This window comes from Equus caballus, chromosome 5 (genome assembly GCF_041296265.1).
Source record: "Equus caballus isolate H_3958 breed thoroughbred chromosome 5, TB-T2T, whole genome shotgun sequence".
Lineage (NCBI taxonomy): Eukaryota > Metazoa > Chordata > Mammalia > Perissodactyla > Equidae > Equus > Equus caballus.
In genome coordinates, this window is record NC_091688.1 from 59,497,539 (window position 1) to 59,515,467 (window position 17,929).

Here is a 17,929-nt window from a genome sequence, read left to right on the forward strand (position 1 = left end):
TGCTAAAATTTTACAGGAAATTGCAAACCAGTAATTAGGTAACAAAGATTATATGCTAAAGGAAATGATTATATATGGGGTGGATTCTAAAAACAGTATCTTTTCTGAATAACATTCATTTGCCTTTTCAAAACATCTTTGATTATTGATCAGAATGTCTTGAGCTGACTAGGTTTTTGCTATCAATCTATTGTGGAATAGATTTTTATTTATGTCCTATGATTCATAAAAATGTTGGGTTCCCACTAGTACGTGAATCCTGAATTAAGATCCTACCTTTAGATAAGAAACTATTTTCAGTCATCTCTCTTACGTCAGATTGTAGGATCTCCAGCAGTACTATTTCTATGTAAAAATAGGATTCATTATTCTTAGTAAGTCTGTTCTCAGTGCATCATCAGTGATTACCAGTCTTCTCCTTCCTGTTTTGTTACACAGCATAAAACTGTGCTGAGACGACAACTTAAGCTTATCAGAGACCTCTTTCCCCAAGACCAGGCTGAGTTTTTTATTTCTATTCTCCACTTACATAGAATATTAGTCACCTATGTTATCTTTTTCAGGGTGATCATGGCTTTAAGCAATCCAAAGACACTGAAGAGAGGCTCAAAGTTATCCCAAAATTTTGTTTTCCCGATTCAAAGGACTGGGTGCCAACCTCAGAACTCAAGAGGTAAATAGGCCACTTTATCTGATTTCTATTTGTTCGAATTGCAAAAGTAGAATCCGAATGTTTGAGAAATGGGTAGAGCCAGCACTGAAGCTACGTGGACACTGTGGCGGGTCAAGGATGCAGTGGGAGGAAAGGAAGAAACAGAATTAGGACATTTCCTATGTGGGGCTCAGAAAAGAAAAACACAAAGGAAAACAAGGGAAAACAAATTTGAAAATTTCTTCAGTTTGCCAATTCTGCAGGAAAAAAGTTCCACTTTACATAGAGTCAGAAATGCCACCAAGTGGACAGAAGAGGAAAAAAGACTTGAACTTAAGGACTCTACTTAGAACAGAGATATAATAGAGCGATGTCTGTATCTTGTTTCTCCTTCAAGTTGGTAGAAGAAGCCACAGCCCAGACTGTATGTTCCTCTGTGGAACTTTTGCAAAGGGAGGCTCCAGTTTGGGAGGTGTGAGTATATTGAGAAGGAAAGAATAAAGAATTTCCTCCTGGTGTCTAGAGGAAATTACCATGTTCAATTAATAAACCATTATCATTTCTGAATCCTGCTTGTAAATAGATAACTGCTTTATTCAAAACTGTAATTATTGATCATGCTGTTTAGGCTGAAAAGCATGATTATGTGAACCATGTCACATGCTGATGACCTGCTGGAAGACAGCCCCAGCTGTTGCCTAAGTAGCTGCTTTGTCCTTCCACCTCATGATGCCTCCAGACCAAGCTGCTGTCTCTCATAACCAGTTTAGCCTGATCACCACTCTCATCTCTGAGCCATCAATCCTGATGCTCTTTTGTGGTTAGTTGCGCTGCTAACCACCTAGCAGCTGCTTTCATACTAGCCTCGCAGCTCCATGGTTGGCTTTATCCCCCCAACAAGTTATGTGTGTTTATTCTAGAATATTTGGAAAATACAGAGGAAAACCAGAAATTAAAAATCACTGGCATTCTGGTTAGTCACAGATAATCACTGTAAATAATTTGGCATATGCCCTTCCAGCCTTTATTTTTGGCCATACGTAGACACTTGTATTCATTGTTCAAATCTGGATTTCTTTGATTATTAATGAATTTCTTTCTTGGTCATCTATAGGTCTTTTTGTAAATTATCTATGCATATCTTTTGCCTGTGTTCCTAGTGAGGAGTTAATATTTTTCTTATTAATTTTTATATATTAGGGATATAATTCTATGCCTGTGACTGTTCCATATGACCTCTCAGAACTAAGTAGAAGAATTTGAACGGAGGAGATGACTTTCCAAAATCCTTTATAGCTTGCCTATGTGTTTGACTAAATTGGACATTCAGCAGAAGGAAGATAGGCTTGATTAATAGCTAAACTGGATAAATAAGAAAGTAAAAGGAGGCAGCAGCATCACCAGCTCATCTATACCTATTCTCTCACTCCAGTATGGGCAAGATATTCTCAAGGCCTCGACAGTCTCCCTCAGGAGAAGTGACTTGCAATAAATGTAATGTGAATGCCTCTTCTTAGATCACAAAATGACTGCTGTTGGACCCTAATTTTCAACTGTTTGTTCCATGAGGAATGCCATAAGTAGCTGTTTAGATCTCCAACTGTTGACTGTTTTTTCAGTGAAACGTTCTCCTTTGTCTTGACTGGTGAAGATGGGAGCCGGTGGTTTGGTTACTGTAAGAAGCTCTTGGTAAGTACTAGACGTAGGCTACAGTTGGAGTTGGTTAGAGAACAATAGAATCAGACTAGGAACTTCAGAAACACTAACTCTAGATGAGTTTGAACGCTACTCAGTGATCTGTATATTAAAGAAGCTATGTTACCTTTAAACAGTAAAAGTGGGGCCAGCCCCGTAGCCAAGTGGTTAAGTTCACACGCTCCGCTTGGGCGGTCCAGGGTCTCACCAGTTCAGATCCTGGGCGCAGACATGGCAGCCCTCATTAGGCCATGCTGAGGTGGCGTCCCACATGCCACAACTAGAAGGACCCACAACTAAAAAATATATATATATACAACTATGTACTGGGGGGATTTTGGGAGAAAAAGCAGGACGAAAAAAAGAAGATTGGCAACAGTTGTTAGCTCAGGTGCCAATCTTTAAAATAAAATAAAAAAACAGTAACAGCTAGGTAGGGGTTAGCTACAGAGTGTTACAAAATGGAAAAGGTGTGGATTGATTTTATTTGATTATTTGTAATAGATGAAGAAACCACTGACACAGTGGCTAAATATCAGTCTGGGTGTATTTGAGGAATGGAGTACAATGAGCCAACTGAGGGAGCTCTGAGTTACTTTCTTCTTGCTTAGATGCCTCCACTAAACCTGGAATAAATCCTGCTATCTTTTTAGCGTTTTCCCATGTTTCGGTGTTTATTGAGGATGAGAGCCTTGGTTCCTGCTCTTTGCTAAAAAATATTAATAGTCCAAATAAGTAATGACTTGTGCTGCTTACTTTTTGCCTTGTTTTTTTCTTTTAGCCAGAAGGCAAAGGGAAGCGACTCCCTGAGGTGTACTGCATGGTTAGTCGCCTGGGCTGCTTCAACCTTTTTTCAAAGGTAAGTGGAGAACGGGTCCTATGAAAAGTGCTGTTCTTTCTCAGTGCTCAGTTTTTGTTTCTGATGACTTCACTAGGCAATGTTAAGTGGCATAGTCTTTAGAAAGGATTTCTCATTAGTAAATTAGAACCACAGATATAAAAGCTTAAATTTATATCTTTAATCCAGATGCTGTTGCCATGTCATCCTCATTTTGGTTTGCTAAACCTCCCAACTTAAAGGAGAACATAGACTGAAGCTTGTCTTGTCTCATGTCTTTCCCACACCCCAAAGTGCAGGATATCATTGTCAGCATCACCTTTTTGGCCCCTACCTTAGTGAAATTAAAAGGGGCTCCTCTTCTAAAAATAAGTTGATTTATTTTAGAAACTCTTCTTGGGGATATAAGGATATCCTCAAGAGACATGATGCCTTTAATAGCCCGTTATTGGTTGCAGAAGCTATCTGTCTTAAAATCTGTTGGAGTTATTTTCAAGTTTGTACACCAAGTTCGGCAATTCCTTTAATAGGATTCTTTTATGTTTTGGAACTGAGTCTGTAATAAAATAGCATGTTTTGTGTGTGTAGATTCTGGATGAAGTAGAGAAACGAAGAGAAATGTCTCCAGCCCTGGTTTACCCATTCATGCGCAGTGTCATGGAAGCTCCTTTCCCAGCTCCTGGACGCACCATCACAGTTAAGAGCTACCTCCCTGGGGCTGGAGATGGGGTAAGTTAGCTCATTTTGAAAAGTTTTGATAGCCGCCAAAAAGCAGGCATTACACTAATAGGCAGAGTTTCCAGAAGGCTCAGGGCGTGGTTTTCCTTTCCATAAACTGTGCAGAATGTGTTGTAGTCCCACAAAGCACTGGAGAAATATCCAGTTCATCTGTGAAATAATTGATCCTGGACCCAGGAACCAGAGATTTTCTACCATTCATAGATTGAGCCCCTTTGTAATGACAATTTCAGTGTGATAAATGAAGATTATACATACTATTGTCAGATGGGATAAAGGATTTTACCAGAAATTTACAGCACAAAAATAGGGTATTAGATCTTGGGATTAGTGTAGGCAGCTTTACAGACTCTCTGTGACAGTCCTTCTTTCGTGAATTTAACCTGTAAAAGAATGACAGGATCCATTAGTGTTGTCATCAAGGACTGTTTTCCAACCTCAGCTCTTGTGAATCAAATTCTTCCTTTTTAGTCCATTGAACTCTGCCGACCACTGGATTCCCGATTGGAACACGTTGACTTTGAATGTCTCTTTAAGTGCTTGAGTGTGTGTCATCTCATCCGCGTCTGTGCCTCTCTCCTTTTGGAGCGGAGGGTGATCTTTGTTGCCAATAGCCTAAGGTGAGAAATAAGTAAAATATGTCACTTTATACTGATATTTTACTTGTTTTTACTATTTTAAAATTTGGGCATATTAAAAAACTATAGGATCGCAATTACCTAATGCTATAGTGACGTGGATAATTCCAAATGGTAAATAATTCAAAAGCTGTTTGCATTAGACTATAGCAGTAACTTTTGGGGGTTGCAATTGGCCTTTGTAAATGTGTTTTGCTTAAACTATCGTTAAAAATTGGTATTGGTTTTCTAAGTACACGTTAATTTTTAGCAATATGAATTGTGAGAAAGAACTGGATTGAGATTCAAGATTTTCAGTAAATTAAGTTAAAAATTTAAATAAAATGTTAAAAGTTAATGAGTAATCACAGAATTGTTAATCTGTGATCACTAACTGGCATCAATTTGTAATTCTGTAACATAATATCTGAAATACCCTGTATGTGTTGCTCTGTATGTGACACCATTTACTTTCTCCTCTGGCTAGCACCCTGTCAAAATGTGGCCATGCTGTGGTTGCCACACTGTATCCGTTCACCTGGCAACATACCTACATCCCAGTCCTGCCAGCATCTATGATCGACATTGTGTGCTCACCTACTCCGTTCCTTATTGGAATCCTGTCTTGCTCCTTACCACAGCTTCAGGAATTACCCATTGAAGAGGTGAGATGGGAGAAATAGTATCTATGAAAAGATTGGAGGCCTAACAAATGAAAACAATTGATCTTTAAGAGTGATGGAGTTGTCGTTAATTAATACTTATATATGTTTATTATTATTAATACATTATGCTATCATATTTTTTGTATCTTTTTCTTTAAAGTGAGAAACATTCTATAGTACACATGAATCCAAAGTTGTGTCTTATGTACAGTAGTGAAGCATGGGTTCATTCTTGTGTTATTTTGAAGGGTAGGTCTTTATTTTTTTAAGTCAAACACAAAAACGACTCTGAGTTAACTTAAAAAATTGTTTCACATACAACACACATATAGATAAGTGTCTAAAACAAAATGTACAGTTCAGTGAATTATCACAAAGTGAATGCTTATGTAACCAACATTGGAATAGAATGGAAACATTACAGCAATGGAAACAGTGCCAGCACCAGAGAAGTCCCCATCATGCCTCCTCCTAATCACCATCCCCTTCCCCCACCACAAAAGGAAACCACTATCTTGACTTTCATGCTGTGCATTTACTTGTTTTTCTGTATAGTTTTACATCCTCGGCATGTAACCCTAAACAATATATTACAGTTTTGCCTGGTTTTAAGCTTGATATAAATGAACTCATATTGTGTGTGTGTATATATACTTTGTTTGGCTTCTTTTGATCAACATTATGTCTGTAAGATTTATCCATGTTGATAAGTTTAACAGTAGTTTGATCATTCTAACTGTGTATAGTATTCCATTGTGTGAATGTACCATGATTTTCGTATCCATTCTGCAGTTGATGGACGTTTGAGTTGTTTCTAGTTTGGGGTTATTATAAAGAATGCTGCTATAAATATTCTTGTCCATGACTCTTGGTACATATATGCATGCAGTTCTACATGTATATACTTGAAAATGGAATTGCTAGGTCAGGAGTAAGCATATATTCAACTTTAGTAAATAAAGTCAAACTGTTTTCCAAAGTAGTTGTGCTAAGTTAAACTCCCTCCAGCAATGTATGAGAATTCCTGTTGCTCCACATCCTCATCAACACTTGTTATCATCAGATTGTGTATTTTGGCCTAATCTGGTAGGTATATAGTGGTATTCTCGTTGTGGCTTAATTTACATTCCTTGATTACTGTTGAGGGTGACCATCTCTCTATATGTTTATTAGCCATTTGAATACCATCTTTTGTAAAATTCATTGTCTGTCATTCTACTGCATTGTTTACCCTCACTGATTTCTAAGAGGCCTTTTTATATTGTGGATACCAGCCCCTTTGTGGCCTGCCTTTTCATTCTCCAAGATGGTGTTTTTGTTAATGCACAGAAGTTCTTAATTTTAATGTAGTCAAAAAATTATCAATCCTTTCTTTTATGGTTAGTGGGTTTTTTTGTGAGCTGCTTAAGTTTTTCTTTATATTAACTTCATGGTAGGGCCGGCCCAGTGGCTCAGCAGTTAAGTGCACACATTCCTCTTTGGCGGCCCAGGGTTCGCTGGTTCGGATCCCGGGTGCAGACATGGCACCGCTTGGCACGCCATGCTGTGGTAGGCGTCCCACATATAAAGTAGAGGAAGATGGGCATGGATGTTCGCTCAGGGCCAGTCTTCCTCAGCAAAAAAAAAATAGGAGGATTGGCAGCAGTTAGCTCAGGGCTAATCTTCCTAAAAGAAATTAAAAAAATAAATATGTTAACTTCATTGAGATATCCTCCTACATTATCTCCTGGGAGCTTTGGAAAGTTTATTATTTTTCCTTTAATTTTTGGTTCTGAATCCTGGGACTTGATTTTTTTGTATATGATAGGAGGTAGGGGTCATTTCATTTTTTTTCATATGGATAAACAACTATCCCAGTACCATTTCTTGAAAAAACTATTCTTCCCCATTACTCTGCTGGATTAACCTTCCCCTCACCCCCACCAGTTTTATTGAGGACATATAATTAGTTTAAGGTGTACAACATAATGATTTGGTATATGTTTATATTGTGAAATGATTACCATAATGTCTAGTTAACATCGATCACCTCACAATAGTTTTTTTTTCTTGTGATGAGAACTTTTACAATCTGCTTTCTTAGCAACTTTTAAATATACAATAGAGTATTGTTAACTATAGTCACCAGGCTGTACATTATATCCCCAGGACTTATTTATCTTATAACTGGAAGTTTGTACCTTTTGACCACTGTCAGCCATTTCACCCATCCCCTACCCCTCACCTGGCAACCACCAGGTGATCTATGAGTTCTCTGTATCTATGAGTTTGGTTTTTTAGATTCCACATATAAGTGAGATCATATGATATTTGTCTTTTTGTGCCTGACTTATTATGCTTAGCCTAATGCCCTCAAAGTCCATCCATGTAGTCACAAATGGCAGGATTTTGTTCTGTGTTATGACTGAATATTAGTCCACTGTATTTTTTACCACATCCTCTTTACCTGTTCATCTGTCAGTGGACACTTAAGTTATTTCCACGTCTTGGCTGTTGTGAACTGCAGTGAATATGAGGCTGCAGTGAACATGAGGGTGCAGATACCGTTTTGACGTGGTGATTTCCTTTCCTTTGGATATATGCCCAGAAGTGGGATTACTGGATCACATCGTAGTTCTATGTTTAATGTTTTGAGGAACCTTCTTACTGTTTTCCATAGTGGTTGCACCAGTTTACATTCCCACCAACAATGCACAAGGCTTCCCTTTTCCCCACATCCTTACCAGCATTTATCTTTTGTCCTTTTGGTAATAGCCATTCTCTCAGGTGTGAGGTGACATCTCATTGTGGTTTTGATTTGCATTTCCCTGATGATTAGTGATGTTGAGCACTTTTTCATGTTCCTGTTGGCCCTTTGTATGTCTTCTTTGGGAAAATGTGTATTCAGTTCATCTACCCATTTTTTAATCAGATTATTTGGGGTTTTTTTGCCCTTGAGTTGTATGAGTTCTTTATATATTTTGGATAATAACCCCTTTTCAGATATATGACTTGCAAATATTTTCTCTCATTCTGTAGATTTCCTTTTCATTTTGTTGGATAGTTTCCTTTGCTGTGCAGAAGCTTTTTAGTGTGATGTAGTCCCCACTTGTGTATTTTTGCTTTTGCCGCCTTTGCTTTTGGAATCAAATCCAAAAAATCATTGCCAAGACCAATGTCAAGATGCTTACCCCCTATCTTTTCTTTGTAGTTTTAGAGTTTTGTAGTTTCAGGTCTTACATTCTACTCTTTAATCCATTTTGAGTTGATTTTTGTGTATGATTTAAGATAGGGGTCCAGTTACATTTTTTTGTGTGTAGCTGTCCAGTTTTCCCAACACCATTTATTGAATAGACTGTCCTTTCTCCATTGTGTATTCCTGGCTCCTTTTGTCATAAATTAATTGATTTTGCCTGCGCTTACTTCTGGACTCTCTATTCTGTTCCGCTGATCTGTATCTCTGTTTTTCTGCCAATACATACTGTTTTGATTACTATAACTTTGTAATATAGTTTGAAATCAGGAAATGTGATGCCTCCAGCTTTGTTCTTCTTTCTCAAGATTGCTTTGGCTCTTCGGGGTCTTTTGTGGTTCTGTATAAACTTTAGGATTGTTTGTTCTATTTCTTTTAAAAATGCCATTGAAATTTTATTAGGGATTGTATTGAATCTGTAGATTGCTTTGGGTAGTATGGACATTTTAACAATATTACTTCTTCCAATCCAAGAGCGTGGAATATCTTTCCATTTATTTGTGTCTTTTTCAGTTTCTTTCATCAATGTGTTATAGTTTTCAATATACAGCTCTTTCACCTCCTTGGTTAAATTTATTCCTAGGTATTTTATTCTTTTTGATGTGATTGAAAATGGGATTGTTTTCTTAATTTTTTTTCATATTGTTTTTTATCAGTGTATAGAAACAGAATTGATTTTTGTATTCATCTTTTTTTAAGCTTTTATTATGGAAAATTTCGGATATATGTGAAAGTAAACATGAGTGAAATAAATCCAGTCACTCTACTTCAGTACTTACCAAATTATGGTTAATCTTTACCCTTATCCATTCCTTTCTCCCATAATATTTTGATGCATATCATGACAATTTCATCTCTAAATTTGCAATATGAATCTCTATAACATAAGAGCATTTTAACATAATCACAATACCATTATCACACCTAAAAAATTTAGTAACAGTTCCTTAATATCAGCAAAATCTAGTGCTCAACAAATCTCCAGTTATTTCCTAAATTTTTAATAGTTTGTTTGAATTGCGTCCCAAATAAAGTCCATACATTGCATCATTTGGTTGGTATGATTTTTCAGTCTCTTTTAAAATAGTATCCACCATCTTTTTTTTTTAAAGATTGGCACCTGAGCTAACATCTGTTACCAGTCTTCTTTTTCTTTTCCTCCTCCTTCTCCCCAAAGCCCCCCAGTACGTTGTATCTTCTAGTCATGAGTGCCTCTGGTTGTGCTATGTGGGACGCCACCTCAGCATGGCCTGATGAGCCATGCCATGTCCGTGCCCAGAATCCAAACCGGCAAAACCCTGGGCCGCCAAAGCAGAGCACGTAAACTTAACTACTTGGCCACAGGCCGGCCCCCCCCATCATTGTTTTTTTTTAACTTGCAGTTTATTTGTTGATATATTGATGAGTTAACTTTTAAATGGACTACAACTTCAAGTTACTTTTGTTTAAAATTACTCCCATTGCTTGAAAGAATCAAAACACTCTTCCTAATCTAGCAGTGCCTAATGTATTTCTCTGTGAATGTCTCTGGTTTAACTTGCCTGGCTCCTTTATCCCATAGGTACTGATAGTTGATCTCTGTGCAGACAAGTTCTTGCAGGAGGTGAGTGACAAAGGAGGCGATTACATAATGTTTGGGAATAATTGGACAGAAAATATGTGAGAGTACTTAGCGAAGATGACTCAGGCAAGACTTTTAGTTCCTATACATATTTGACTTAACACTGTGGCCAATCATACAAGATTGACCTGAAAAATGTGGCTTGGGTTTATAGCTGTCCATCTCAAAGAAGGAAGAAGGAAACATTAAATGTCATTCTCAGAAGAGGTAACTCCCTTCAACTCCAGATGAGTTGATGTATAAGCTTCTAATTTAATTAAACTTAACAAGCATTCAGCACTGATTATTTCAGATAGTCTGTTAGTCAGCCAGAATCTAAAGATTATTAAGACACAGTTTGAACCCTCAGGCCTTATAGTCTCATGTGGGGGAAGGGGAGCAGACATACTCATAAAGTTTTAGAAGTGGTATAATAAGAAATTTGCCCCCCAGTAGGGGGCAAAAAAGAAATGGTCATTTATTCTGGATATTGAAGTGGAAGGAAGCGTTAGTAAAGCCTTCTTAGAGCGGTCCTCTGTATGTAACCTGCATATAGATTTGTGAGCACTGAACACAGGGTGAAAAGAATGTTTCCTAAGACTTTGTCTTTTTTCAAAATCAATTAGCTCATCACACTTGAAACACCATATGTTTAGGGATGACTTTAATATAGCGTTAAGACTTGTAGATGAGTAGATAAGCGATATTTGGTGGAAAAGTGCCAGAAAATTTTATAAAGTATGTTATTTGTTTTTTAAATATAGTTAAGATATATACACTATAAACATCATAGATTCTCCTCAATGTAGGGAAGGAAGCTTCAGACAAACTCTTCAGCCAAAATATATACAAAGTCATCTGTGGAATTTTGGGGACCTAACTAGTACGTGTTTGAGACTTTCTTTCTCAAAGCTCATGAAAAATCTCAATTTCTTCTTTTAAGGTATCTGATGAGGATGAAATTCTACCACCTAAACTCCAAGCTGCCCTGATGCAGATTTTGGAAGAACGCAATGAAATCTTGGCTCAGGAGCAGAATTATTCACAAGGTATGAGACGGTCTGAGGACTTAAGGTCAAGGCAGTAAATATTTGCTGAATGCCTAGCACACTACTAAAGGATATACAAAAGTATATACAAGGATATACACAGTAGTATGGAGATACTACTTGGGATATATAAAATTAGTATGAGATGGCCTGTGCCTTGAAAAGCTTATAACCCACTCCTTGTTGACCCTCAGATGTGCCAGGTCTCCTGTTTCAGGACTTTTACACTTGCTTAGTTCCATTTATGGAATGCTGTTTCCCCAGATATCCACATGGCTCCTGCTCTTTCTTCCTTCAGGTCCGTGCACAAATGTTACTTTCTCAGTAAGACCTTTCTTGACTGTCCTGTTTAAAATTGTACCTGTTCCTTTAGCACTCCCTATCCTCCTCCCCGACCTTATTTTCTCCACAGTTTTTATCACCATCTGATGTGCTAGAATGGAACTTCTGTGACAGTAGCGACTATATATTTTGTTTTCTATCTCCAGTACTTTAAACAGTATTCACTAAATAGGTACGCAGTATTTGTTGAATAAATGGGTGAATATTTGTTGGATGGCTTACTCTGTACCAGGCATTGTGCTAAGCACTTAGTGGACATCTTATTTCATTCTTGTAATATCCTTATGAAGCAGGTATCATTATTTAATCCCCATTTTACAGATGTTCCTTATTTACTGATAAGGAACATTAGGGAAGGAGCAGGTTTAGAGGAGTGATTAAAAGTTCGGTTTTGAATATTAAGTTTGAGATACCTATTAGATGTCCAATCCCTAGCAGTCATCCAACTGGAGATATCAAGGAGGCATATTTATCCATGCATTGGAATTGAGAGAAAGGATTTGGGCTAGAGACATACATTTAGAAGTTGCTATTTTAAAGCTGTGGGGCCAGAGGAAATAACCCTGTAGAGTGAGTATAGATAGAAAATAACAAAGATTTAAGGATTGTGCTCTGGGTTGGATGGAAATCATGTGATTAGATTTCCAACATTTGGCAGTTGGGAAGAGGAGAAGAATCCAGCAAAGGAGACTAAAAGGAACAGCTTGTGAAGTAGGAGAAAGACCAGGTCAGTGTATGTGAAAAAATACTGTAGAAACTGAGTGAAGAAAAGTATTTCACCAAGGAAAGAGCAAACAGTTGTCTAATTCTGCGAAGAAGTCAAGAAAGATGAAGAATGAGAATTGACCAGTGGATTTGACAGTGAGAAGGGCGTTGGACACCTTAGTAACAGTAGATTCAGTGAAATCGTAGGAAGAAAGTGAGATTGGGGAAGTTTCAAGACAGAATTAGAATGACATTCAGCTGTTTATAGAATTCTACTGAAAGTACAAAGGGCCAGGAATAGCTAAGACACTCCTGAAAAAGAACAAGATTGAAGGGCTTGCCCTACAAAACATCAAGTTAATCATATGTCATAGTAATTAAGATTGTTTGTTTTGGGTACAGAAATAAATAAAGCAATGGAAAGAAAAGAGAGTGCACATGCATAAGGAAACTTGATTTGTGTCAGCACCAGCATTGCATATCAGTGGGAAAAGAATGAACCATTCAATAAACAATACTAGGTCAATTAGCTTTCATTATGAAGAGGAATGAATATGGATCTATATACCTACTGTACTGGCAAAAATTAAAAAGTCTGACAATATCACATATTGGTGAGAATGTATAAATTAGTTTAACTACTTTGGAAAAACAATTTGGTATCATCTAGCAAAGTTAAGGGTATACATATCTTACAACCCAACACTTCAATTTTTAGATAACTGCCCTAGAGAAACTCGTGCACATGCTAACTAGGAAATGGGAGAGTGGGGCAGAAGTGTTGAGATAAAAGCAGTGATGGACCTGTGTTCTCTGCTGTAGAAGGAAAGAGATGAGAAGAACGTCTCTTGAACAAAATATAACAAAAATTTAGATTAGAATCAAAATGTAATGCTGGAAGAGACCTTCGAAATCATCTAAACAGCCACCTCATTTTACAGATATGGAAAGAGAGGCTACAGAGTTAAAGTGAGTTGCCCACTATCATACAGCTGCTTTGTGGTAGAATTCTGCCTAAACCTAGGTCCCTGGTTTCCAGTCCAGGGTGGAGTCCATGGAAAAGAGCAAAAGACATTGTGAAGGAAAAAACAATACTGTTTGGATATGGAAGAAAAGGAGGAGTCTAAGTTGAGTCTGAGGCTTGAGCCTGGAACCTGGAAGGCAATATATTGTAGTATGTTAGAGTAGTTAAGAATCTCCTGACTTGGGAGTCCAGCAGCCTCTCCACTCTAGCAGATGAGATGACCCTGGAGAATGTCTTGGTTTTGAGCCTCAGTTTCCTCATCTGTAAAAGAGAAATAATAATACCTACCTCGTTGGATTATTACATTTGTAAAAGCACTTAATACAGTGCCTGCCATCTTAAGCACTCAATAAATTATGATTTAGTATGGAATAATCATGGTGTAATATGAAATGTGAAAGTTGAGAGAGGAACTGATTTGGTGGAGAAATATAATGAATTTGGTTTGGGACATGTTTATTTGTTTGATTCATATTCTACAGATTTCCCCAAAGGACTTGATGTGATGACTTGTAGACAAATGGAATTTAAGTGCTATGAGACAGCCAAATGATGATCACCCATAGGTAGCCTGAAAATTTAGATGGTGAATTGTGGTGAAATATCAGAGCTGGAGATCTAAAGTTGGGAACTATCAACATGGAAAGCCAGCTTTATTTCTATGCCAGTTAGCTCTTTAAGGAAGGGAATGTTGAAGAGAAGTAGTGTGAAGACCATGTTCAGGAAGAGGAAGAGGAGGCAAGAGAAAAACAAATGTTTTGTCATAAAGGCAGGAGAGGAATCAGGAAATCCGGAGAGCATAAAGTAGGAGACAAGAGAAATAAGGTCGGCAAAAATGCAGCGTAGAGTTTAAAGGAGGATAAAAATAGAAAAGCAGATTAAATTTGGCTGCTCCTCACTGGTGGCCTTTGAAAGAGCAGTTACAGTGAAATCATAAATGAGCAAGCCAGGCTGAAAGATGTAATAAGAGTATGTGTGGGAAGAAAATGAAGGTAAGAATATAAGCCATTTGCTTTTTGCAGGTCATGGACAGTGCAAAAAACCAAGAATGAGGATTCCTACATTTATACTCAGTCCTCATTTACACTCAGTCCTTTAATCTGTGGTTTCCTAGGCATCACTTTCATAACCAGAGCCAGTGTTCCCAGAAACACAAAATTTAGGGGATTTTTTTCTTTTCTTTTTTTTCTTTCGTTTTACAGCAGATGTGACACTCAACTCTCTGGTGTCTGAAGCATTTGTCAGGTTTTTTGTGGAGCTGGTGGGACATTATTCTTTGAGCATGACCGTCACTGAGCACGGGGAGCGTGTATTCCAAAGGGAGCCATTCCGTAAATCCCACACCTCCCGAAGTGTACGCCACTTCCTGGATCTCTTCATGGAAACTCAGATGTTTGCAGGATTCATCCAGGACCGAGAGCTTCGGAAAAGTGGGGTGAAAGGTCGGTTGCATCATAAAGTTCTCCCTTTATATTTAGTGAGCACTTGAAAGGCTTGAAAATAATATAAACTAAAATACTGTAAAGCTACAGTGGCTCAAAATCTGAGTTTATTATGGGAAATATTTATTTTGTAATATTGTTTTAGCTGTGGAAGTACATTGGTAGTGAGCAGAGTTTTATTTAGGTGATTTTCAGTCTTGAGTGTTGGACACTTTCACCACTATGAATTTTGCTTGCAGGTTTGTTTGAGGTCCGGGCCCTCCAGTATTTGGAAACAATTCCTGAGTCTGAGCCCAGTGGGGTGAATAGAATTTTGCGAAGTCTTGGTGAGTTGCTGTTTTCCTGTTAGATAAATGTGGCTGAAAAAGCTTTGGCAGTAAGCATGCCTCATCATAAAAGCTTTATAATCAGATCAAGAATACAACCTGAAGTAGGCTGACCAGAAACCATGACCCTAGTTCCAAAGTGTTTTGGAAAAAAAGAAGTCTCTTTCTCAGAGGCTGAGATTATCCATCAGAGTTGTCCATGGGCCTGTGTTCCTCTGATGAAGCTCCATGATAGAAGAATTTGAATATCATGAGTATTAATCTTTTTTACAGCACATCCCTGGGAGAATCTTATAAAACTGTGGACCTTTTTCCCAGAAAAATATACTTAGAGCGTGCAAACTTATTTTGCGTATAATTTTAGGGTGTTCATGTACCCCCCCAAAGCCCATCAGTGGACTTCAGATTAAAAACACCTGGTTTAGAGGGCATCTGAGGCAAAAGAGGAATTCCTGCAAGTCTCTAATTTTGCACTTCATAAAAAAACAGTTTATGATTTTTCAATTTTAGTCAACTTTTAATTATCCAGTATGATATAGGAGAACAGTAGTGTAGTAGTCCTGTAAAACAATGAAGAACTTATATTCTATGGTATTTATATTGGTCTTTGAAACATACGTCCCTAAGTAAAATTGGGCCCTATCCTTAACTAGCTGAGAGACAAGTTATGCCTTGGGCTGTTATTTCATCTTTATACCATGGGGTTAGATTAGATCAGTAGTTCTCATCTGTGACTACAATATTATAATCTCTAGGGAGTTTAAATAAAAATCACCCCCTGGCCTGGGTCCAAGAAATCTCAGGGGAGCAGGCCAAGTGATTTTAACATACAGTTAGGGTTGAAAACCACTGGATTAGATGATGTCTGAGTTCTCTTCTACCTCTACCATTAGACACTTGCAGAGTTTTTTGTGGTTAAAAACAACTGATAGCTTGAGATGGCAGCTTACCTGGGCTGTCCTGAATGACAAGGTTGTTAATCTCTTGCCTCAAATAATGTACAATAAATAAAAATGAACTAATGAGAGTTCTCTCTACTTTTTTCTCCTTTTTAGGAAGTAAAATGAAGTTTCTGCAGAAGAAATGAAATCTTTGATTGGCTGTCTCCATCATAAATAGAATAGAAAGTGCCAAAGAACATATTTCCAAGAGTCAGGATTCCCTGAAGTATTCTACAAAATTCCTGAAAGTTGAAAAGTTTACAGAGCGGACCAGGTCCTTGGAGGAGGATTCTCCTGTTGCTGCCGTAGTGATCACTGGAGAATTGTCGGGAGTAGTCTGGAACCAATGCTGTCTTTACTCCGCCTCCTATTTTTTTTAAGTATTTGATTCTTGGGTTCATTCTTTGCGTTTTGTGCTTAGTCTATGAAGGCACTTGTCTTTTACAAGGGAAATACTTAGTGTTGCATTTTTTAAAAAACAGCTCAAATATGAGCACAATGAGAGAAACGCTGAGTTTAAGGTACTAGAGAGGCATGCTAGAAGTGGAGAACACTAGCCCTATACACGTGATTCTCATCACTGAAACACCACGGCAGCTTTAAACCTGTGGGCTGTTTGAGCTGAGCTAAGGAATATACTCATCATATATCTCCTTTTTTTTTGGTCTAATGTTCTGTCCGGGGGAATCTCACTTATGTGAAAGCCCTAATTAGCACTGTTACTGAGTATCTTATTCAAGTAGACATCTTGCAGCTCCTCCTCATTGTGTGGCACTTGAGTAGCTTGTCCCTCATGTGTCAACATTAAACTTTGTGGAATTATAGCTATTAGGAATATGTCCTTTCAAGGGCATGAGAACTACCTTTTTCTTTTTTTTTAGTGTCCACCATGTGCCATGCACTTTGGTACATGTATGTCTGTCATTTTTTTCAGTCTTTAGATCAACTTTATAAGATATTTGCATCTCTATTTTACTAATGAAGAAACTGGAATTCAAAGAGGTTACATAACTTGCCCAAAGTTAGACAACAGAGCCAGAACTGAAGCCAGGACTACTAGTTTATGAACACAGAGAAAGTTGATTAGTCCTGCAGATGGAAATTTGAGCTCTGTGAGATTATAGCTATTGAAAAAGTTTTCTTTTAAGCTGAAGTGTACCAGAGGCAACTCTCAGCTATGAGGATAAGGGACTTCAAATTATGGGTACCTAGATGAGACTTTTTTTTGGCTCTAGAGTTGTTGGACTTTTTGCTCTAATTAATTAGACTCTAATTAATTGGACTCAGAATATGGATATTTTGTGGACACACACCATATAATCACCCCAACCCTTAATATCTAAAGTGGTAGTAGTGATTGGAAAGAGGAATTTGTCAGTGATAGTACAACTTTCATTGATAAATGCTATAGCAAATGTCTGTTTTCAACTCCTACTCGTGGTTTTAACTGGCATAAAAAAATATTTATTCAAACTTAACAGAACCTTACAATTTGTGTTATGATACAATTTATTGATTTGTACAGTATTGTCATTACAACCCATTCAGGTGTGCATGAATGAATCTGAAGCAGACATCATTTAAGCCTGGTGCTGTGCATTATAATAACTATAGATGTGGGTCCAGAAAATAGAACTGAGTCCATGTCTTTTAAAAAACGTTTATTAAGCAGCTTACCCCAGTGGGGCTCTTACCAGACATCTCCCCATTTGGTCTCTTCTGACACATCAACCCTGAGGGAACAATTAGTAATTGGGAATTCAGTGTTTATAAACTGGGGGTAGGAGGTTTACTGTGGTAGATCCTGGCCATCCCTCTGTGAGACCTTTGCTTCAGGGATGGGGGTCTTATTTTATCCCTATCTGAAGCTGCTTCCTTTTCTTAGGTCTGTCTTATTTTGTTTTTGTAAAGTATTATGAATTCTGGACATGTTTGTAAAAGAATTGCTCAAGATTTGTATAAAATGTTGTTTACGGATCTTTTAATGAATAAACAGAAAATTTCCATGGATCTCTTGGAGAATTTTAAATAAAACTGCTTAAGAAGTAAAGATCTTTTACTTC

General features: G+C 37.6%; 1 protein-coding gene across 6 annotated transcripts in view; it reads left to right on the plus strand.

Annotated features, from left to right (window-relative positions):
• DENND2C (DENN domain containing 2C) overlaps nt 1-17,916 on the plus strand; it is a 73,553-nt gene extending 55,637 nt beyond the window's left edge. For 3 of the 6 annotated variants that reach the window (XM_070267207.1, XM_023641379.2, XM_023641380.2), the window contains 11 exons: nt 564-673; nt 2,272-2,341; nt 3,129-3,206; nt 3,774-3,914; nt 4,395-4,543; nt 5,028-5,205; nt 9,999-10,040; nt 10,981-11,086; nt 14,360-14,599; nt 14,839-14,925; nt 15,981-17,916. In XM_070267207.1, the coding sequence (XP_070123308.1) occupies nt 564-673; nt 2,272-2,341; nt 3,129-3,206; nt 3,774-3,914; nt 4,395-4,543; nt 5,028-5,205; nt 9,999-10,040; nt 10,981-11,086; nt 14,360-14,599; nt 14,839-14,925; nt 15,981-16,012 (1,233 nt within the window). In that variant the 3' untranslated portion in view covers nt 16,013-17,916. The remainder of the gene's footprint in view (nt 1-563; nt 674-2,271; nt 2,342-3,128; nt 3,207-3,773; nt 3,915-4,394; nt 4,544-5,027; nt 5,206-9,998; nt 10,041-10,980; nt 11,087-14,359; nt 14,600-14,838; nt 14,926-15,980) is intronic. The other 3 variants (XM_070267209.1, XM_023641381.2, XM_070267208.1) reach the window with 1 other exon arrangement.
• Nucleotides 17,917-17,929: the final 13 nt, after the last annotated feature.